Here is a 23,128-nt window from a genome sequence, read left to right on the forward strand (position 1 = left end):
CTGTGGGTTGTATGATAATTCTGTTTAATTTTTTGAGGAATTGAAAATGGCTACTTTTACAATCCAGGCTATTTACATCATCCAGACATGTAAGGTAAAGAAGTGAAATACATTGGGTTATGTATTCGTTTGACTTCCCAGGTGGCACTAGTGGTAAAAAACCCACCTGCTAGTGTAAGAGATGTGGGTTCAATCCCTGGGTCGGGAAGATCCCCTGGAGGAGGAAATGGCAACCCACTCCAGCATTCTTGCCTGGAGAATCCCATGGACAGAGGAGCCTGGCAGGCTACAATCCAGGGGTCGCAAAGAGTCGGACATGACCGAGCAACTTAGCACATTCTTTTGACACAGACATGTATTATTTACATATTAAAATGCAGGAATCTTTTTTTCATTTCAACAGGGAAGTATGTTTACGTTTTTCTTCAAACACAGGGCCCTTTTCGTCTGTATTTTATTTTCTTGCTTTGATTGTAATAACATGGGTACTGGAAACATTTCATTTTCACTGGAAGCATTTCCCTTTCTTCCTAACTCCATTCTTAGAAATAACAGCAGGAGTACAGTAAGAAAGTGACTGGCGCTTGGGTCAGGGTTGGAGAGATAGTGGAGCGGTGACTTGGAGAGCACTTGCCCTGTTCATTGCTGCCATGTGCCATGGGAGTCCATGGTGCTTTCAAGAGAGGCTGAAAATCAGCATTCCTGTGTGAAGTATCCATTCCTGTGGTATTTTTTTTTTGGTGTTTTTTTTTTTTTTTTTAATGTTGACGCTAATTCAGCCTTCTAAGAAACACTGTGTAGGCCACGCAAAACATGTCTGTGACCAAAATTCACCCCTTGGGGCCATACTGTTCACCAAATTAGTCTTCTGGGACTACCTCCTAACAGAGTTGAGCAGGTGGAAGGGTCAGAGAGGAAGGTACTGCTGGGCGAACCAGCCTGCTCAGCAGAATCAAGCATCCGCTGATAGCACAGCTCCATCACGTCCACTTTATGAATTGCGTTTGGGAATTTAGAGAAGATTGAACTCTAATTTTAACAGGTATCCCAGAAAGCAGTTACTCCTCCTGGTATGTTATTTTCAGTTTTTTTTTTTTTTCAGTTTTTTATCAAATTATTTTAAATTTTATTTTTTGGCCATGTCACACAGCATGTGGGATCTTAGCTCCCCAACCAGGGATTGAACTCATGCCCCCTAGATTGGAAGCATGGAGTCATAACCCCTGGACCAGCAGGGAAGTCCCTCCATTTTTTAAATGATATTTAAACAGTTATAAAAGTAAAATATTCCTTGTAAAAATTTTTACATAAATGTGTCATTTGTATATATACCTCTCCTCCTAAAGTTAGAATGCTCAGTCACTTCAGTCATGTCTGATGCTTTGCGACCCCATGGATTATAGCCCACCAGGCTCCTCTGTCCATGGGATTTCCCAGCCAAGAATACTGGAATGGGTTGCCATTTGCTACTCCAGGAGATCTTCCTGACCCAGGAATCGAACCTGCGTCTCCCATGTCTCCTACATTGGCAGGCAGATTCTTTACCCACTGAGCCACCTGGGAAGTCCAGTTAGAATAATGCTATCTCTTCCCTTCTTTAGCTTTATAAGCATTTTGTGGTGTTATTCTTATTCTTCAAAAACATGACTTTTTAATGCTCTAGCAACCCTGTGTTGTCATGTAAGCTGTGAGAGAAATAGTGTGCTTGTGACTGAAAAGCTGTTAGTGTTACTGCAGGAGGACTTGTAAGGAAGTATACTTTGTCTTGGCCTTCTCCCTGGCTATGTCATAACTTTTGTGTGATCGTAGTGTATCCTTTGTGCACATTCTAAATTCTGTGAATTAAACTCGAAAGCTGTCCTCTCCCTACTGACTTTTGCTTCATGCTTTTATTTTTTAAATTATTTATTTATTTATTCTTGGCTTTGCTGGGTCTTTGTTGCTGTGCGTGGACTTTCTCTAGCTGTGGCAAGCGGAAGCTACTCTTCGTTGCAGTGTGTGGGCTTTTCGTTGTGGTGGATTCTCTTGTTGTGGAGCATGAACTCTAGGGCGGGCTCGATAGTTGTTGCTCCCAGGCTTAGTTACTGCTGGCCATGTGGGATCCTCCTGGACCAGGGATTGAACCCGTGTCCCCTGCATTGGCAGGTGGTTTTCCAACCATTGGACCACCAGGGGAGCCCAACATCTTTGTTGAGATAATTCACATACCATAAAATTTGCCATCTTAAAGTATATAATGTTTTTTGGATATCCACAGACTTGTACCGCCATCACCACCATCTAAGTTTAGAATATCTCATCATCAGAGAAAAAACCCTATACCCATTCATAGTCACTTCTCACAACCTCCAACCCTCCCAGACCTAGGCAACTACTAATCTGCTTTCTGTCTCTATAGATTTCCCAATTCTGGCAATTCATGTAAATGTAATTATACAATATGTGGCATTTATGACTGGCTTCTTTAGTTTAGCATACTATTCTAAATGTTTCAACTGTGTTTCAGCATTTATCAGTACTTCATTTCTGTTTATGGCTGAATAATAATTCTATTGTATGTACATACCACATTTTGTTTATCCTTTCATCAATTAACAAGTATTTGTACTTTTGGGCTATTATGAATAATGATGTTATGAACATTTATGTACAAGTTTTTGCATAAATACATGTTTAATTCTCCTGGGTATATCTGGATGCAAAATTGATTGGTCATATAGTAATTCTATGTTTAACTTTTTCAGGAATTGCCAAAGTGTTTATCACAGTGGCTGCTCTGTATTCCCACCAGCAGTATATAATTGTATATCTTCTTTGGGAAAATGTCTATTTAGATCTTTTGCACATCTTTTTTTCATTTATTTTTATTAGTTGGAGGCTAATTACTTTACAATGTTGTAGTGGTTTTTGCCATACATTGACATGAATCAGCCATGGATTTACATGTGTTCCCCATCCTGATCCCCCCTCCCACCTCCCTCCCCATCCCATCCCTCTGGGTCTTCCCAGTGCACCAGCCCCGAGCACTTGTCTCATGGATCCAACCTGGGCTGGTAATCTGTTTCACACTTGATAATACACATGTTTCAATGCTATTCTCTCAGATCATCCCACCCTGGCCTTCTCCCATAGAGTCCAAAAGTCTGTTCTATACATCTGTGTCTCTTTTTCTGTCCTGCATATAGGGTTATTGTTACCATCTTTTTAAATTCCATATATATGCGTTAGTATACTGTATTGGTGTTTATCTTTCTGACTTACTTCACTCTGTATGATGGGCTCCAGTTTCATCCATCTCATTAGAACTGATTGAAATGAATTCTTTTTAATGGCTGAGTAATATTCCATTGTGTATATGTGCCACAGCTTTCTTATCCATTCGTCTGCTGATGGGCATCTAGGTTGCTTCCATGTCCTGGCAGTTATAAACAGTGCTGCGATGAACATTGGGGTACACGTGTCTCTTTCAGTTCTGGTTTCCTCAGTGTCTATGCCCAGGAGTGGGATTGCTGGGTCATATGGCAGTTCTATTTCCAGTTTTTTGAGCAATCTCCACACTGTTCTCCATAGTGGCTGTACTAGTTTGCATTCCCACCAACAGTGTAAGAGGGTTCCCTTTTCTCCACACCCTCTCCAGCATTTATTGCTTATAGACTTTTGGATAGCAGCCATTCTGACTGGCGTGTAATGGTACCTCATTGTGGTTTTGATTTGCATTTCTCTGATAATGAGTGATGTTGAGCATCTTTTCATGTGTTTGTTAGCCATCTGTGTGTCTTCTTTGGAGAAATGTCTGTTAATTCTTTGGTCCATGTTTTGATTGGGTCATTTATTTTTCTGGAATTGAGCTGTAGGAGTTGCTTGTATATATTTGAGATTAATCCTTTGTCTGTTTCTTCATTTGCTATTATTTTCTCCCATTCTGAAGGCTGTCTTTTCACCTTGCTTATAGTTTCCTTTGTTGTGCAAAAGCTTTTAAGTTTAATTAGGTCCCATTTGTTTATTTTTGCTTTTATTTCCAATATTCTGGGAGGTGGGTCATAGAGGATCCTGCTGTGATTTATGTCGGAGAGTGTTTTGCCTATGTTCTCCTCTAGGAGTTTTATAGTTTCTGGTCTTACATTTAGATCTTTAATCCATTTTGAGTTTATTTTTGTGTATGGTGTTAGAAAGTGTTCTAGTTTCATTCTTTTACAAGTGGTTGACCAGTTTTCCCAGCACCACTTGTTAAAGAGATTGTCTTTTTTCCATTGTATATTCTTGCCTCCTTTGTTGAAGATAAGGTGTCCATAGGTATGTGGATTTATCTCTGGGCTTTCTATTTTGTTCCATTGATCTATATTTCTGTCTTTGTCTTTTGCACATTTTAAAAATTGGGTTGTTTGTCCTTTTATTGTCAAGTTGTAACAGTTCTTTATATATTTTGGATACTAGTCCATATATTAATATAATATATGCTTTGTACTAGTCCAGATATATGATTTGCAAATATTTTCTCCCATTGTGTGGGTTGTTGTTTTACTAATCACAAGAATGTTTAATTATGATGAAGTCCATTTATCTGTTTTTCTTTCATTGTTTGTGCTTTAGGTGTCATATCAATGATTTTATTTTTAGTACAGTAAGTGAATTGGACATTTATAAGTGTTTCAGTATATGCAATTGATGGGAAAGAGTGATCTTATGCTGCAGACTTGGATTTTTTTCTGCCATTTTTAAATTCCTGGCCTATTTTGTTTACCTTTTGACTTAACTCACTACCAATGTATTTCCGCAGTGTCTCACGTCACTTATGTTTTGTAGGGTGTTGTCCCAACTGCTCAGCGGGCTGCCATCGTTGTGGGAGTAGAGCTACCAGTGTATGATATTACGAAGAAGCACTTGATATTGTCAGGGCTGATGGGAGACACAATCTTAACTCACTTTGTGTAAGTCAGATAGGTTGTGTTCATTCCATATTGTCAGTACTTCAAGCACAAAAAGCATCTTTCACTGAAGTCCTCATCTAGAATTGGTAATGAGTACATATGGCCTAAATACCTTTTTCTCTCTTATCACCAGAACTTCAAGCCTTCTGATAAACGTACAGAGATTCCAGATGCAATAGGCACTTTGGTACTTGGGAGCAGTGTCTAATTCCAGATGTCTGCAGTATTTGAATTTGTTCATATAGACTCTATACCTTTTAAACTCATCTATTATTTGCTTTGATTAATTTTGGGTCAGAAAGCAAATTTTATCAATGATAAAAAAAATAAAGGTGAAATTTTATAGGGCTTATGAAGCAAGACCACAGTTTTGGACTGAAATGTTGCTCATTTCATCTTACATTTTTTTCATCTTGCAACTTTTATGATATTTTACTACTCAAACTCCTTTTGCATATGATGTTGTGACTTGAAAATTTTACATAACTAATAGATGATGCATAATACTTCCTGCTTAGGAAACTTGCTAGACTTACAAACTCTCTCTCTCTTTTTTTTAAAGGCCATCTGAATTTTGGATTGAAACGTGAAGGGGACAGCTTTTGACTAATGTTTCTTTAGTAAAGATTTCCTTTCTCTTTAGATTGTAATAAAAGAGCAAGTGCCAGGTTTTCTGTGATGTCTGACTCATTGTACATTTATGTTTGACCTAATTTCTGTTTACGCGGGCAGAGGTGGAAGTGGGGCAGTCTGTCTTCTTACAGTTTTTATCTTTAGTTCCAGCTTTACATGTGGCTTGGCTGGGGCTCTGGCTTCCAATCCAGTTGATGTGGTACGAACTCGCATGATGAACCAGAGGGCAATTGTGGGACACGTGGACCTCTATAAGGGCACTTTGGATGGCATTTTAAAGGTATGCACATAGTGAACTTGGATTGTGTTTTTGATTTTCTTTGATGTCTCAGACCTTCTTGCAGTCCTTATTCTTAGTTGCTGCTCTGAAGATGGAAGAATCATTATGTCTATTTTTAGTAGCCTCTCAGAGTAATTGCCAGGTAGGAAAACTATCTCCTTGGTAATCTGCTGATGCTTAGTGGTCCTTGATATTATTATTCCAGTTTGAATGCTTAAGACTTCAGGATACCTTATCAATAGCACCATGTAGAATTACTGATGAAAAGGACCGGACGTATTCCACATTTGCCCACTTCAGACAAGGCAGAGATGCTGTAATAGAAAATCTGATACTCGATTCTAGTTCAGTATTGTACTATTGTTCCCAGTTTGGCTTTGAAAGTTTCTGCTGTGTTATGTTTGTAGGAAGCTGAGAATCATACTGGTATTATGCATTATATAACCACTAGTAATAATACTTCTAAAAAAGCAAATTTGGAGCTAAAATATGATACTATCATATGGTTTCTCTGCTGTTATCAGTTCAGTTAACTATTATCTATCAGATACCATTTTATTTTATTAATATTTTATTTTTTAGTTAGTTATTGGTTGTGCTGGGTCTTCATCCTCCTGGATGAGGGATCGGACCCATGTCCCCTGTATTGGCAGGTGGATTCTTATTCACTACTGCCAGGGATGTCCCCAGGCACCATTTTAGTAGAAACAGAGAAATTACAGTGTACTGCAGGTATACAAACAGATAATCAACACATCTTGTTAAGTGATAAACTCAGGGCTCATTGGAAGGAAATTTTAGTCCAGTTTGGAAATTTGGGATAGGTTTCCTGTAGATGGAAGAATACTGAATATAATAACTCACATCTGTTGAGTGCTTTATCAGGGACTGTTCTAACAAGACTTACATGTATTCATTCATTTAATCCTCACAGTTACAGCACACTGAAGCACTAAGAGGTTAATTAACCTGCCCAGGGTTTCACAGCTAGTAGGTGGGAGAGCTGGGATTTCAACTCAGACCATTGGTTTCAAACCAACATTTTTTTTTTTCTTTTTAACCTCTTTTATTTATTTATTTTTTTTTAAAATTTTTTATTAGTTGGAGGCTAATTACTTCACAACATTTCAGTGGGTTTTGTCATACATTGATATGAATCAGCCATAGATTTACATGTATTCCCCATCCCGATTCCCCCTCCCACCTCCCTCTCCACCCGATTCCTCTGGGTCTTCCCAGTGCACCAGGCCCGAGCACTTGTCTCATGCATCCCACCTGGGCTGGGGATCTGTTTCACCATAGATAGTATACATGCTGTTCTTTTGAAACATCCCACCCTCACCTTCTCCCACAGAGTTCAATAGTCTGTTCTGTATTTCTGTGTCTCTTTTTCCGTTTTGCATATAGGGTTATCGTTACCATCTTTCTAAATTCCATATATATGCGTTAGTATGCTGTAATGTTCTTTATCTTTCTGGCTTACTTCACTCTGTATAAGGGGCTCCAGTTTCATCCATCTCATTAGGACTGCAAACCAACATTTTTAACTACACCGTGGTGCCTTCCCTACGTTGGTGGCTGAGGGTTAGTAAAGTTATAAAGGATATTAAATGCTATGTTGAAATGCTTGGGCTTATTTTTTTTAGTTGATGAGGAGCTGTTGAAAGATTTAATCAGGTCAGATTTATGTTTTAAATAGATCATGCTGGCTTTGTGGAGAGTGGATCTAAGACAGTGGTTCTCAATCTTAAGTGCACACTGGAATCACCTGGGGAATGTTCTCAGCTTCTGTGCTCACCTTAGACCATTAACATCAGAATAGGGGTCCCCACCCTCTGGGGTCTAATGCCTGATGATCTTAAGTGGAGCTGATGTAATAGTAATGGAAATAAAGTGCACAACAAATGTAATACGCTTGAATTATCTCAAAACCATCTTGCTCTCCCAGTCCATGGGAAAATTGTCTTCTACAAAACTGATCTCTGGTGCCAAAAAGGATGGGGACAACTGCTCAGAATGTCTGGAGTAGGAACTAGGTTGTCAGGATTTTCAAAACTCCTCAGGTGATTGCAATGTTCACCCAAGGTTGAAAACCATAAAACCAAGGGAATAAGCCTGAAAACTTTAACATGTATCTGTACCACCTGGAGGGCTTGTTAAAATGCAGATGGCTAGGCCCCATCACCAGACTGTGATTCAGTAAGTTTGGAGTAGGACCTGAGAATTTGCATTTCTAACCAGTTCCCAGGCAATACTGATGCTGCTAGTTTGGGACCACACTTAGAGAACTGCTGACCTAGGGATAGGGAAACTTAGTGGGAGGCTCTTAGAGTGGCCTGAGCAAGAGGTGATGAGAGACTGGACTTGGCATGAACAGTAGGGATAGAGCTGAGAATAATTTAATTGATAAAGTCAACAGGATTTGGTTGACTTGGTGTGGAGAGGTGGGGGAGAAAGAAGGTGTCAGAGATAACTTGCCAGTTTTTGGTTTGGGTGACCATGTGGTGACTTTTATTGACAGAGACATTACAGGAAAAGGAGCAGGTTTTGTGGGGGACATCACAGTTCTGTGATACTTAGTTTGAGGTGCATGGGGAATACCCAGTGAATATATTTGGATATCCTAGTCTTAACTTGGAGGTTCAGGGCTGGAGGTAAGAACTTGAGGAAACAGTAGTGTACAGGTGTTATATAACTGTGGAGGGGGAGACCAAGGAGAGCAGGAAGAAGAGTTCACAAGTTTGTTGCTTTCGTCACACACTGGAGTATTGTAATGCTCCTTCCATTGCTAGTGATTCACAGAAGCAATGATTCTCATACTCTGAAGAGTAGAGTTTTGCCAAAGCCCTCCTTTCTAACATGCTCACCCTTCCACTTGACAATCACTGGTATAGAGGGAAGAGTAGGGCCAAAGAAAGAACTCCCAATTTTTAAGGGCTTGACCGATGAGGAACTCAGGAAAGACACCAAAAGGTAACAGTTCAAAAGATATGAGGGAACTTACAAGATATACTATTGTCATAGAAGCCAAAGGAGAAATGAGTTTCAAGAATGGATGAGAAGTTATTTAATACTAAATAACTGGGATAGAGAGATCCAGTATAAGGGCTGCAAAGTCTGTTGGGTTTAATATTTTCTAGAGAAGGTTTGCTGGGTTGGTGTTTGCAAAAGCCAGATTGCTGTCCATTGGAGAGTATGTTTAACCATTCATTCATTTCTTGCAAAATTGCTCAAGTGTCTTTTGTGCCAGGTACTGTTCTAGGTTGGTGAGCAAAAAAGTCCTGGCCTTCGTGACATTTTAATTCTAATAGGGAGAGACAGATAAACACATAGGAAGTGAGGATAAGTAGACAAGTGTAAAATACTCTTTCAAGAAGGTTGGCTAAGAGGAGATAGAGGGTACAGTAATACAGTAATAGTTAGCATTTATTGCATGCTTATTATGTACCACACACTAGAGTATATTCTTTAACTAGCAGCAACCATATAGAGTAGATAATATCTTTGCCATTTTATAAATGAGAGAACTTAGGTTCAGGGTAGCTAAGTATTTACCCAAGATTATATACCTAGTAAGTAGCAGATCTGGGATTTAAATCAGGGTTCATCTGATTCCAGAGTTTATACTCATAACTACTATGCCATATGGTATCGTCAGAAATGTATTTTCGTGTTGACAGTAACCTTTATGTACTTACATTTACCAGCCATTCATTTATTTGCTATTAAAACAACTTTGCTCTATATGGTCATCATACTTTATTATTTTATCTGTAAGAGTACACTTGGGTGAACGGAACGATGCATTCCTCTTTGATGTAGAAATGAGCAGCTGTACATCTCATCCTCTTAACCTCTATCTGCAAACACTTGAATTGCTTCTCATTGACACAAAGCTCATATTATTAGATCCCTTTTTACTTCTTACAGCCTTATCTTTGCTACCTTGATTCTATATTCCAGACAGACTGAACAAGTTCTAGTACTAGACTTTGTTTCATTGCCAAGTTTTCACCCATGCCATGTACTTTGTTAGATGGCTAGCTCCTACTCATTCTTCAGATTGCATTATTTTTAAATATTTTTTAGCATGTGTTAGAATTCTCTTCCTTTTTATTTTTTTTATTTTTTATTTTTTTAAAAACATTTTTGAACAGTTTTTTTTTTTTTTTGGCTGTGCCACATGACATGTGGGATCTTTTTTCTCTTTGCTAAATTTATTTATTTTTAATTGAAGGATGATACTATAAAGAAATTATTTATAAATTTTTAATTGGAGGATAATTGCTTTACAGTGTTGTGTTGGTTTCTGCCATAAGATTGCGTTATTTTCATAAGTGCCTTCCCTGACCATTAAACTATATATGTGTGTGTAGTTTTATGTTCTTGCTCTCCCATAGCATTTATTATATTTTGAAAAACATCTTTTTGAGAGTCAACTCACTAATTCATAAAATTCACCTATTTGTGTGGCTTTTGGTATGTTCTGAGCTGTGTGCAACCATCAACCCCACAGTCAATTTTAGAACATTTTCATTACCTCAAAGAGAAATCCTGTGCCTTTTAGCTATTATCCCACTATCCTCCCAGCCCTAAGCAACCAGGAATGTACTTTTATTTCTGTAGATTTGCCTATTGTTGGGTATCTTATATAAATGGAATCATAGAATATGTGAGGTTTTTGACCAGCTCCTTTCAGTTAACATGTTTCAAGGTTCATCCATGCTGTAGCTTGTGTTAATCCAAGCATAGCTCTAGAAGAGATGCGCTTCCAGACCACCACAATAAAGCACATACTGCAGTAAAGTGAGCAACATGAACTGTTTTGGTTCCCCAGTACATGTAAAAATTATTTTTACATTACATAATAGTTTATGAAATGGGCAATAGTATTGTCTAAATAAAACAATGTACATACCTCAAAATGTTAACCATCATCTGAGCCTTCAGCGAGTGGTAATCTCTTTACAATAGTAACATCAAAGATCACGGATCACAGATCACCATAACAAAAAAGTAATATAATGAAAAAGTTTGAAATATGATGAGAATTACCAAAAGTGACAGAGAGATACAAAATGGGCAACTGCTGTTGGAAAAATGGTGCTCATAGAGTCACTCAAATCAGGGTTGCCACAGACTTTCAGTTTGTGAAAAATCCATTATCTGCAAAGTGTAGTAAAGTGCAATAAAATGAAGTATGCCTATAGTTTGTTCCTTTTTATGGTTGGGTAATATTCTGTTGTATTGCTGTATCACATTTATTGACATTTGTTACATTTTATTGTACAGTTGACCCTTGAACAACTCAAGTTTGACCTGCACAGGTCCACTTACATGCAGATTTTTTTAGTAGTAACTACTACAGTACTACACGACCTGTGGTTGGTTGAATATGTGGTTGCGGAGGGCTGATAAAAAGTTATACCAGGAGTTTTGACTGCAAAACTTTGAGGGTTGGTGTCCCTGACAGCTGTGTTGTTCAAGTCAATTGTAGTTGCTTTTAATGTCTGTCTGCCCAGTGGACGTAAGTTCCATGAAGGTAGGGACATATCTTATGTATCTCTCTATCCACAGCAAATTATTTATTGAATGAATGTATAACTTCATAAAGTAGCCTCTTATCTCTGTGTATCTACAGAAGTTCTTGTTTGTTTTTACTCAACTGTCTCAAGCCAAAGAGTTCCAGTTCCAATGTTCAGAAGTTGGTCCCTGTTTTGGAACTCAACAAGGAATCATTAGGCTCATGAGATTGTTAGTGACTGTGTGTGTGTAAAAGTTTGTGTGTTCATTTACTCAACAAATATTTATTCAGATATTTAGTGGAGACTTTACTATGCCAGAGAGTGTTTGTTAGTGGAGTAGAATGGTGAAGACCAACATGGTCCCTGCTCTCTTCTTTCCTGGAGATTACATTCTAGTTGAGGGAGACAGAGAATCAATATGCAGATAATAAATGGTGTAATTTCATAAAGAAGTAAATGCTATGAAAAAACTAACATAGTGTAATGAGATAGTGACTCTGATGGTGGTGGGGAACTTCTTCAGCTAGGATGGTGAGGGAAAGGGTGTGAGGGGGTGACATTTATTTGAGCAGGGGTCTGAATGATGAGAAGAGGGTGGTCACGAGAAAATCTGAGAGAAAAGCATTTCAGAAAGAGGGAATGGGTACAAGGGCTCTGAGTTTGGAATGAACTGGACACTTTCAAGGGTTAAAAACAAGGCTGGTGTGACTGTGTGTGTGAGATGAATGAAGGGAAAAGTATTAGGAAATGAAACTGGAGAGAGGCAGGGCTAAATCATTTAGGATCATGTAGGTCGCTGAAGAAAATTTACAATTAGAATCAAATCTACTGGTAAGTCATTGGACAGCTTTAAGCAGGAAAATGACACTGTCTAATTTATAATTTTAAAAGATTGCTTGGCTTCCTAGGTGGAGATCATAGACCAGTTAGGAGGCTTGTTGTGGTGTTCCAAGTGAGAGGTGATGAGATTGGTTTGTATCTCTAAGGTCCCTTGTCTTAGCAGTCTGTGATTCTAGGAGGCTATCTGCCTCCAGGATTTATTTTGGTTGATTTTCACAATTTTCCAACATCAATTTTGGTCTGAGACCTTTAGCATTTGCTGATGATCCATTGGGACAAGCATATTACCACTATGTTTTTATAAATAGTGTGCTTATGTTACTGTTTGCTTCCAAAATGGTTAGTAAGGATAATCATATCAAGTCTTCTTAATCTATAGTATAGGATAAGGGATATTTAGAAGTCTGGATTCTCATATTGTTGTTTTATCCAAATATATTCATTTTTTAGTATAGTGGTGGGTTTTACTTCACCAGTGAGAGGGCAAAATAACATTTTTCATTGTAGAACATGATATCTTACACACAGGAGTTACTTAATATTTATCCATTAAACAGGAACTGTTTCTGTTGACTGAATTTAACACACATCATAAAAAAAAACACATCATCAATTTATGACCTTTGCTATGCATTATTTGTCATTTAATTCTAATAACCACTCAGTTGGTATATGTAGGACCTCCATCGTATAAAACAGAAAACTCAAATTCAAAACATTTCACATTGTCCCTCACCTAATCCTCCAGTCATTCCTATAAAGTCAGCCATGGCATTACATATGCAGAATCTGCAGTGATGAAACAGACTTAGAAAGGACAGTGACTTGCCCAATTCCCTATTCCCCTACCCTGCTTTAGTTTTCATATTAGTACTTATCATTTCTTAATATAATATTATTAATTTGTATATTTGTTCATCAGTTCCACTAGAGTATGCATTCTGTGGGACTTCCCTGGTAGCTCAGTGGTAAAGAATCTGCCTGCAATGAAGGAGACACAGGATATGCCAGTTCAATCCCTAGGTCGGGAAGATTCCCTGGAGGAGAGCATGGCAGCCCACTCCAGTATTCTTGCCTGGAGAATCCCATGGACAGAGGAGCCTGGCGGGCTACAGTCCATGGGGTCACAAAGAGTTGGACATGACTGAAGCTACTGAGCACACACATGGATGTGTGCATTCTCTGAGGGCAGAGAATGTATAAGTGAGCTGCTGCTGCTGCTGCTAAGTCACTTCAGTCGTGTCTAACTCTGTGCGACCCCATGGCCTGCAGCCTACCAGGCTCCTCCGTCCATGGGATTTTCCAGGCAAAAGAGTACTGGAGTGGGGTGCCATTGCCTTCTCCATATAAGTTATCTATGGCTGTGTAATAAATGACTCCAAAGCTCAGTGCCTTAATACATCATACATTTATTATCCCACAATTTCTGTGGATCAAGAATTCAGAAGCAGCTTAGCTGAGTGATTTCAGCTTTAGGCTCTCTCATGAGGTAATTGTCCAGATGTCAGCTAGGTCTATAATCATCTGAAGGCTTGACTGGTGCTGGGACATCTACTTCAGAGATCACTCATGTTGTTGTCAGCAGGAAGGCTCTGTATCCTTTCTGGCTGTTGGCCAGAGACCTTAGTTTCGCCTCACGTGGGCCTTTCTTCATGATATGGCAGCTGGCTTCCTCCAGAGCAAATTATCCAAGAGAGAACAGGGCAAAACCTTCTTAAATGCAAAGTATCTTTTATAGCATAGCATAGCATTGTTAACTACTGCCATATGCTATTGGTGACACAGACCAATCCTGATATGTGTGGGAGGGACTACACAAGGGTATGAATAACTGGAGATGGTTATCACTGGGGGCCGTCTTGGAGGCTGGCTACCACAGCTGCTTTCTCTCTTGTTTACTATTGTTACTATTATCCCAACACTGAGAAGAGTATCTTGCATATTGTAGGTACTTAGCAAATATTTGTTGAATGAGTGGGTGGATGGATTTAGAATACCATACTAATTAAAAATGTATGTCTGTAGCAAAAAGGATCATTCATGGATCCTAAGTTGTTGGGGAGGGGCGTGGAAGACGAGTACTATAATAATGGTAATTGTCAGATGTAAAGTGTAAGGAGAATTCACTCTTATTTCTTTTATATCTTTCCCTCAGATGTGGAAACACGAGGGCTTTTTTGCACTCTATAAAGGATTTTGGCCAAACTGGCTTCGACTTGGACCCTGGAACATCATTGTATCCTTTGAGAACATGAGAATGAAAGCACATGCTTCAAGCTCCCAGGTAATTTGAGGCTATGGGAAGGAAAATTGTGATTATTGGAGCCTTTTAGGCAAATGAGAATCTATTCTAGTGATGACCATTGCACATGGAACTAAGTACAGGAATGGCTTTCAGTTGGAGTCTAATACAAGCTAAAGGGATTAGAAAAGAAATGCCAAAATTTCTTTTCCTCTTTAAAACAAACAACAAGCACAGCCAAATCTGGAAGGGACTAGGAAGGTTTTGAAAACCCTGCTGTGAGGTATCCACAGGAAGATCTATGCTGCGGTAGTCCACATTTCCTATCCCTAAGTATAGGACCAGAGTAGCTGGGGAAATAAGAAGACAGAAAATACTCATAGAACAAAGGAATCCAGAGCCAAGGGGGGCTCTTTCCTCCTGGGTAACTTTCCTTCCTTTAGCTGTGTTTGAGTGCCTCCTGTGTGCAGAGCCGTGAGTCAGATGGTGTGTGTGGTGGTGTTTGTATTGTGGTGAGCACTGCAGGGTTGAAAAGTCATTCCCTGCCCTTGTGGAGTCTGTAGGTTGAGGGAGATAGTGTCTCCGTTCGTTCTTCTTCCTGATCATCTAATGTCTGTAACAGTTACTCTAGCACTGAATTTTATGTTGTTGATGTTCTTGGATGTGTGTGTGTGTGTGTGTGTGCGTGGCCTATTTGCCCCTAAAGAATAGAAGTATGTTAGACTTTTAATATGCTTATATTGCTAAATGCCAACAATTAAAATGGGTGCATGATGGGCACTCAACACATGCTTGATTTGCCAGATGTAGTCTTTAAAAAGACTTTTAAGCAAGTACAACTTAGAATAGCAGAGACTAAGTATCCCAATAAGAGAATGCAGTATACAATTTATAACCAGGTTTGACTTTCAGTATCATTCCAGTGATCTTCCATGACTTACTCTTCAGTTTTTTATTACATATGAGCAGCTCAAGAGGCTTCAAATCTAAGGACGTGAGCCAAACCCTGCCAACCTTTCTACTTTTCTTTCCCCTTTTTTCTGTGTTCTAATGTATTTTGATCAAGTTGTAAGTGTTTACTGAACCATTGGTCTCCCAAGGCCCTTCTGGTGGAAGAATGATAGGATGGTTCAAAATTGCTCATGTGTTTGTGTTGCCATGTGAACTTTTCCCTGAGAGGAAGTATTAACATTGAGACTCTGGCCCCAGATTGGTATCTTCTGTGAAGATGGATACTGATGGATGATACTCAAAATGGCCTTCTCTTCAAATGTGGGTTAAATGTAGTTTGTTAGCCCCAGACTTGGGCTAGAGCAAAAGGCATAGGCCAGGGCAGTTACTGCTATGTATGTTACAGACCTCAGTTCTCATTAAAGTATTTATTGACAGAATCACTTTGGCTTTGTCTTCATTTACTGTTCTCTCATCTGCCAACTCTTTAAGTTACATTCTCCGGAAATTGATAAAGATAAGGTGACTATGAAATTGAGTCTGGACTCTTAAAGCACATTTATGGGAACAGACTAAGAGCATTGTGCTTTCCCACTGCCATTCATTCTTATAATGCCACTCGCTTGTAAACATCAGACAAGTGGTTCTAACCTAAAGAGTGAATAAGCAAACAAGGGGCTCATTTGGACAGTTTCCACAGATAAAATGCTGAAAGAGGCTTAAAATAGAACCCTGTGTCCAAGGTTCTAATTGCCTTACAGGCAAAAATTTCTGGCTACTTTCTTATACTAGAATAGTATCTACCACATTTTAGGCACTCGAATACTTGTGAAAGGAATAGTTTAGTTCTTCATCTTTATCCATCCATTTATTTGTTCACCAAACATTTATTGTATGTCTAGTATGTCCTAGATGCTGGGGATGTAAAAATATATTAAGACATAATCACTACTTTAGAGGTCACATCCGAGGAGAAACAGACATGTAAATAGATTCTAAGTACAGTACAATAGGTACTGTCTGACAAATGAACTAAGCGCTATAGAAGCACAGAGGAGGGAACAGTCCATTGCCTAGGGGCTGGGCTAAAGGCTTCACAGGAGAGGTGCCATTTGTGCTAAAAAGTGGATGTTACTATGTAGATTAAGGCAGGGAAGGACATTCCAGGCAGGGGAATGGGGGTGGCGGCGTTCAGCATGGCTAAAATACAGGGTTTTGGTTTTCAAATACCATGTGAGGCAGAATCACCTGGAGATCTTGCAAAAAAGATAGATTCTTGTGTTCTATTACCTGAGATTCTAACCTTATGTGGGGAAGAGGTATCTGCTTTTGTCACAGGCATTCAGTGGTGGGCAATCCTTGGATTACACTTTGAGGAGCACTTGTAAAGAAATATGGGCTAGAATGAAAGGAAATTATAGCATGGCCAAAAGGATCAAATTATGAAGGCTCTCTATATATCCCTAAAAAAGAGTTTGGCTTTTATCCTGGAGGAGGCAGGCAAAGGAAGCTGAAAATAGGGGATAGTATAACCAGCTTGTGATTTTTAGGATGATAACCCTGGTGTGAAGGGTAGCCTGGGAGGAAGCAACCCAAACCAGGTTAGGATCCACTGAGATCTACTCCCCTTTATGTACAAGGTCCAGAAAAGCCAAGAAAATGTGTCCTAAGTCATAGCCTGATTGTGGCAGGTTTGAGGCTAGCACATAGTTGTCAGATTCCTTCTCTGTCTCATTCTACCACCCCACAGTACCTTCTTATTTGTTAAAGTACTGCCTTTTCAAAATAAACTTTAACAGACTATTTTTTTTAGAGAAGTTTTAGGTTAATAGCAAAGTCATGTGGAAGGGGTAGAGATTTCCTGCATACCTCCTACCCGCACAAATGTGCAGCTTCCCCCTCATCAAAATTCCTTACCAAGGTGATTCATTAGAGTCAATGAATCTATATTGGAACATCATTATCACCTCACATCCATCATTTATATTAGGGTTCACTCTAAGTGTCATACATCCTGTGGGTTTTGACAAATGTATAATGACATGTATCCACCATTATAGTATTATACGGTAGAGAGTCACTGTCCTAAAAATCCTTTGTGTTCTGTCTATTCATTCTTCCTTCTCCCCAAATCCCCAGGATCCACTGATCTTTTTACTGCCTCTGTGGTTTTGCTTGTTCCAGAGTGTCATATAGTTGGAATCATACAGTATATAGCCTTCTTAGATTGGCTTCTTTAACTTAGTAATATATACTTAAGGTTCCTCCCTGTCTTTTCATGGGCTTACAGCTCATTTTCTCTTTTTTTCTTTCTGCACATACCACAGTGTATCTATCCATTCACCTATGGAAGGACTTATGGTTGCTTCTTCCAAGCTTTGGCAATTACGAACAAAGCTGTTATAAATATTCATGTGCAGGCTTTTATGTGGACACTAGTTTTCAGCTCATTTGGTTAAATATCAAGAAGTGCAATTGCTGGATGGTATGGGAAGAGTCTGTTTAGTTTTGTAAGAAACTGCCAAACTGTCTTCCAAAGTGGCCATACCATTTTGCATTCCCACTAGCAATAAATGAGAGTTACTATTTCTCCACATCCTTGCCAGCTTTTGGTGTTAGTGTTTTGGATTTTGGTCATTTTTATAGGTGTGTAATGATACCTCATTGTTTACTTTTTATTTTTAATTGGAGTATAATTGCTTTACAACATTGTGTTAGTTTCTGCCATACAACAGAGTAAGTCAGTCATAAGTATACATATATCCCTTCCCTTTTGAACCTCCCTCCCCTGATCCCACCTCTCTAGGTCATCATAGAGCACTATTAGAGAGTATTATACAGCAGCTTCCCACTAGCTATCATTGTTTATTTTTAAGACTACCAGTCAGATACTCTACTCCTTTCCAAATAGGTGAACAAAAAGGAAGCCACTTTTTTTCACAGTGGTATAATTTCTTGTACAAGAAAGATAATTTCTGGTAGGGTGTGTATATATTGGAAATTAACTTTCAGCTCAGTTTAAATGTTATTCCTTCAGAGAAACCTTCCATTGGTTTCCTCTCCACTAATCTAAATCACTTTCATCATTGTAATTCCTTATACCATGAATTTATCACTACACATTATATTTATGTGATTATTTGATTAATAATAACTATATCTCCCATTAATCTGTAAACTCCACAAAAATAGGGATTCTGTCAGTTTCATTTACTGCTGTGTTCTCAGTGCTGAGTACAGTTATATATACTCAGCAAATATTTGTTAAATAAGTTGATCTGCATCCAAAGACCTGATAAAAATGTCTAAAGCATAGCAAAGGTTCAGCAAATGCTGTGGGATTTAAATGAAATGAAACTAAATTTGGAGTTACTAGATAATGGTGGGTAATAGGTTATTTAAGAGAGAATAGAGGTGCTTGGGAAGATGCATGTCACCTTTTAAACTGATTATCTGTTCATTTGTTCATTCAACAAATATCCACGCCTCATGGAGCTTATAGTTTACAAAGGGAGACATCATGAAAAGATAAATGAGAAAAAAAAGATAAATGAGTAATATATAGTATATTGGATGGCAATAAAAGGTTTATAGAAAAATAAAGTGGGGGAGAGATATGGGGAATATAGGAGTGGGGTTGCACACTAAGAAAGCCAAATTGGATTGAAGTCTATAGGTTGAGAGAAGAATCCAATCTAGGGTTAAAGCAAATGCAAGACCCCTCAGGTGAGAGTGTGCCTGGAATCTAATGTGATGATTCAAGCAAGAACTAATGGTGGCTTTGATGAGAGTAGCAGTGGAGGCTGTGAAAAGTGGTTGAAATTCCTGTATGTTGGAGAAGAGTGAATAATGACTTGCTAAGGAATAGGATTTGGGCTTTAAAAGAGAAAGAGAGCAGAGGTTGGAGTTTTAGCTCCAAGGCCTAGGCCATGAGAAGGGCAGTATTGTCATAGAGATGGAGAAGACTCTGGAAGGTTCAAGGCTTTTTTGGCAGGGGTGGGGGGCGATAATTTTGTACATGTTAAGTTTGAAGAGCCAGTTAGACTTTTGGAGAGATGTGGTTTAAGCAGTGAGACATTGAAGTGTGGAGTTCAGGGGGGATATGGGCTGGAGATGTATATTTGGAAATCATCAGTATGTAGATGGTGTTTAAAGCTGTGATAATGAATGAGATCACTAAGGGAGTAAGCGTCAATAGATAAGAGGTTCAAGAACTGAGCCTGGGGCAGTCCTTCCTAAAACAGTTGTCTAAAAAAGATCAATATTCTGGTGATAGAAAAAGAGTGAAGGAGGCAAGGAGGTAAGTTATTTTCAACATGAAATTTGAAGAAACAGGGTTTGAAGCTAATGAGATCTTTAGCCAAATTGCCAAAGCTTTAATGATTGCTGCCTTTAAGTAGCCATATCATGAGCAGATAGTTCAAATTCAAGAATTTGACTTGCTAATTTAATTTTTGGTGTAGTATTCCTATCCTGTCTTACTCATGGACAAATACAGTATCCCCCCAGGTAACCAGTATGATGAATAGAGCATTTTGATTGAACACTTAAGGGCTAACCCATTTCTATAGTGAAATAGGCTACAGTGAGGGCACCTCAGTGAGTCAGAGTATGCCTCTGGCCACATCACATTTGAAGGGGATTATTTCACATGCCTGAAGAACTCATTGTTTCACAAAAATATTCACCATAGAATTCCTATAAGTAGCAGCTCCCCATTGTATTTTTGAATTGCAATTTTTGATTGGAAAAAAACTTACAAGGGTATGTCAGATGTGAACTAGATCCACCCAGGGTCTTTTGAAGGTAGATTGAGAAGGAAATCTTTGGAGTCAGTGAGTACAAGGAAATCGTCTTTAAAGAGACTAAGGACCAAGAAAAAAAAAAAAAAGAGACTAAGGACCTTGGTTGAAATCTTGTATATCAAGGAACAAAATAAGACTAAATTCTGTACTATCTGCTCAATTTATCTATAAACCTAAACTGTTCTAAAAAATAAAGTCTATTAATTTTTAAATGCTCTGAATTTAAAAGGGCAACACAAAGATGACCAGGCACCACTGGTTCAGAAGAGAAATAATTATTTTCCCAGGTAAAAAGTCCAACATATCAAAAAGAGACAATAACAAGAGTTGGCAAGGATATGAAAAAGTCAGAACTTTTATACATTGCTGGAGAGGTTGTAAAATGGTGCAGCTCTCTTTGGAAGACAGTTGGATGAGTCCTCTATAAAGCTAAACATAGAATTGCCATCAGTTCAGTTCAGTTCAGTTCAGTTGCTCAGTCTTGTCTGACTCTTTGTGACCCCATGGACTGCAGCACACCAGGCCTCCCTCTCCATCATCAACTCCTGGAGTTTACTCAAACTCACGTCCATTGAGTCGGTGATGCCATCCAGCCATCTCATCCTCTGTCATCCTCTTCTCCTCCCGCCTTCAATCTTTCCCATCATCAGCGTCTTTTCAAATGAGTCAGTTCTTCACATCAGGTGGCCAAAGAATTGGAGTTTCAGCTTCAACATCAGTCCTTCCAATGACTATTCAGGACTGATTTCCTTTAGGATGGACTGGTTGGATCTTGCAGTGCAGTCCAAGGGACTCTCAAGAGTCTTCTCCAACACCACAGTTCAAAAGCATAATTCTTCGGCGCTCAGCTTTCTTTATAGTCCAACTCTCACATCCATACATGACCACTGGAAAAACCATAGCCTTGACTAGATGGACCTTTTTGGCAAAGTAATGACTGCTTTTTAATATTCTGTTTAGGTTGGTCATAACTTTTCTTCCAAGCATCTTTTAATTTCATGGCTGCAGTCACTATCTGCAATGATTTTGGGGCCCCCCAAAATAAAGTCTGTCACTGTTTCCATTGTTTCCCCATCTATTTGCCATGAAGTGATGGGACCAGATGCCATGATCTTCGTTTTCTGAATGTTGAGTTTTAACCCAACTTTTTCACTCTCCTCTTTGACTTTCATCAAGAGGCTCTTTAGTTCTTCTTCACTTTCTGCCATAAGGGTGGTGTCATCTGCATATCTGAGATTATTGATATTTCTCCCGGCAATCTTGATTCCAGCTTGTGCTTCCTCCAGCCCAGCGTTTCTCATGATGTACTCTGCATATAAGTTAAATAAGCAGGGTGACAATATACAGCCTTGACGTACTCCTTTTCCTATTTGGAAACAGTCTGTTGTTCCATGTCCAGTTCTAACTGTTTGAGTCTCTGTCTTCGATTAAGACAGAGACTCAAACAGACACTTGTACACCAGTGTTCACTGCAGCATTATTCACAATAATTAAAAGATGGGAATTACCCAGGTGTCCATTGACAGATGGATGAATAAACAAATGTATATCCATACAATGGGATATTATTCAGCCATAAAAAGTATGAAGTGCTGACATATTAGTGCAACGTGGATGAACCTCAAAAACATGCTAAATGCAAGAAGTCAGACTCAAAAGGCCACATATTGTATATTTCCAGTTAAATGTTCAGAATAGGCAAATCTATAAAGATAGAAAATATTGATAAAGTAATTATTGCCTAGGGCCGGGGGGAAAGAGGGAGGCACTGCTTAATGGGTATAAGGTTTTGTTTGGGGATGAAAATATTCTGAATTAGATTATGGTGATGGTTGTACAATGCTGTAAATGTACTAAGAAACATTATATGTTTTAAACAGGTGATGTTTATAGTATGTAGAGTATATCTCAGTAAAACTCTTTAAAAAAAAAGACAAATACAGCATGTAGGTTATCTTGATTAGGATGACTAGTGAAGAGTTTCAATGAAGCTGCTTGGTAACAAACTACAGACTGATTCATGTTAACTCCAGATGACCACAGGGATATTTCCCTCTGGAATAAGCAAATCCATCATGTTACCAGTAATGTGAAGCTTCAAACAACTGAAATGTCTGATCAGGAAACCTCAGGTTTGAGGGGATAAAATGATGATCAAAATCTGCAGGGTGTAAGATGAACAAATTTTCAACTTCTCCCCCCCCCCCCCGCTTTTTTGAGAAGGTAGAGCGTGAGACAACTCAGATAATAATAGTAATAACTAACTCTTAGAGCTTTTATTATGTGCCAGACACTGTTTTAAGTGTATTATGTTTATAAAACTGTTTACATCCTTTCAGTCACCCTATAAGATAGGTACTATTCTTATTTTTCAGGTGAGAAACTCAGGCACAGAAAGGTAAAATAGTTTGATCCTAGAAAATGGCAGAGCTGGGATTCTAACCCAGGCAGTCTGGGTGGGTCATGAACCCATGCTTATGGTACCATGCTAGAGGTGTACTGACTCAGCCTTATCCAGGGTCACTTAAAATTTATGGCAGGTGAGCAGCAAAGAATACTGATTTCATTCCATGTCTTTATAGCACCTCTGGAGAGAGAAGGTCAATAGTTGTTGTGGTTGGTCACTCTTGGACACTTGACTGTAATATTAGATTTTAAATTCTTTCCAGGAGACCTGGGACTGCAAATATATCATTTTCCTCTTATTATCTGCTTTCTACTTTATTTTTCTTCTTTATCTTTCCTTTGCTGACCTTTCTTCTCCATGACCTGCTTCATCACTAGCCCACTCTTCTTCCCCAGTCTAAGTGAGCCATACACAGCGGGGTGTGTTCTTGTTTGTATGTTATACTATTGATTGAAGAACTTGGAGTTACTGATACAGATGTATGTCACTAGTTTCAAATTTAACAATTTGGATATGT

General features: G+C 38.7%; 1 protein-coding gene across 5 annotated transcripts in view; it reads left to right on the top strand.

Moving 5' to 3' along the window:
• The window catches only part of SLC25A14 (solute carrier family 25 member 14), a 35,511-nt gene extending 19,672 nt beyond the window's left edge, over window positions 1–15,839 (top strand). For all 5 annotated transcript variants that reach the window (XM_043896879.1, XM_043896882.1, XM_043896880.1 and 2 more), the window contains 4 exons: window positions 4,804–4,928; window positions 5,706–5,841; window positions 14,362–14,442; window positions 15,397–15,839. In XM_043896879.1, the coding sequence (XP_043752814.1) occupies window positions 4,804–4,928; window positions 5,706–5,841; window positions 14,362–14,442; window positions 15,397–15,438 (384 nt within the window). In that variant the 3' untranslated portion in view covers window positions 15,439–15,839. The remainder of the gene's footprint in view (window positions 1–4,803; window positions 4,929–5,705; window positions 5,842–14,361; window positions 14,443–15,396) is intronic.
• Window positions 15,840–23,128: the final 7,289 nt, after the last annotated feature.

This window comes from Cervus elaphus, chromosome X (genome assembly GCF_910594005.1).
Source record: "Cervus elaphus chromosome X, mCerEla1.1, whole genome shotgun sequence".
NCBI lineage: Eukaryota > Metazoa > Chordata > Mammalia > Artiodactyla > Cervidae > Cervus > Cervus elaphus.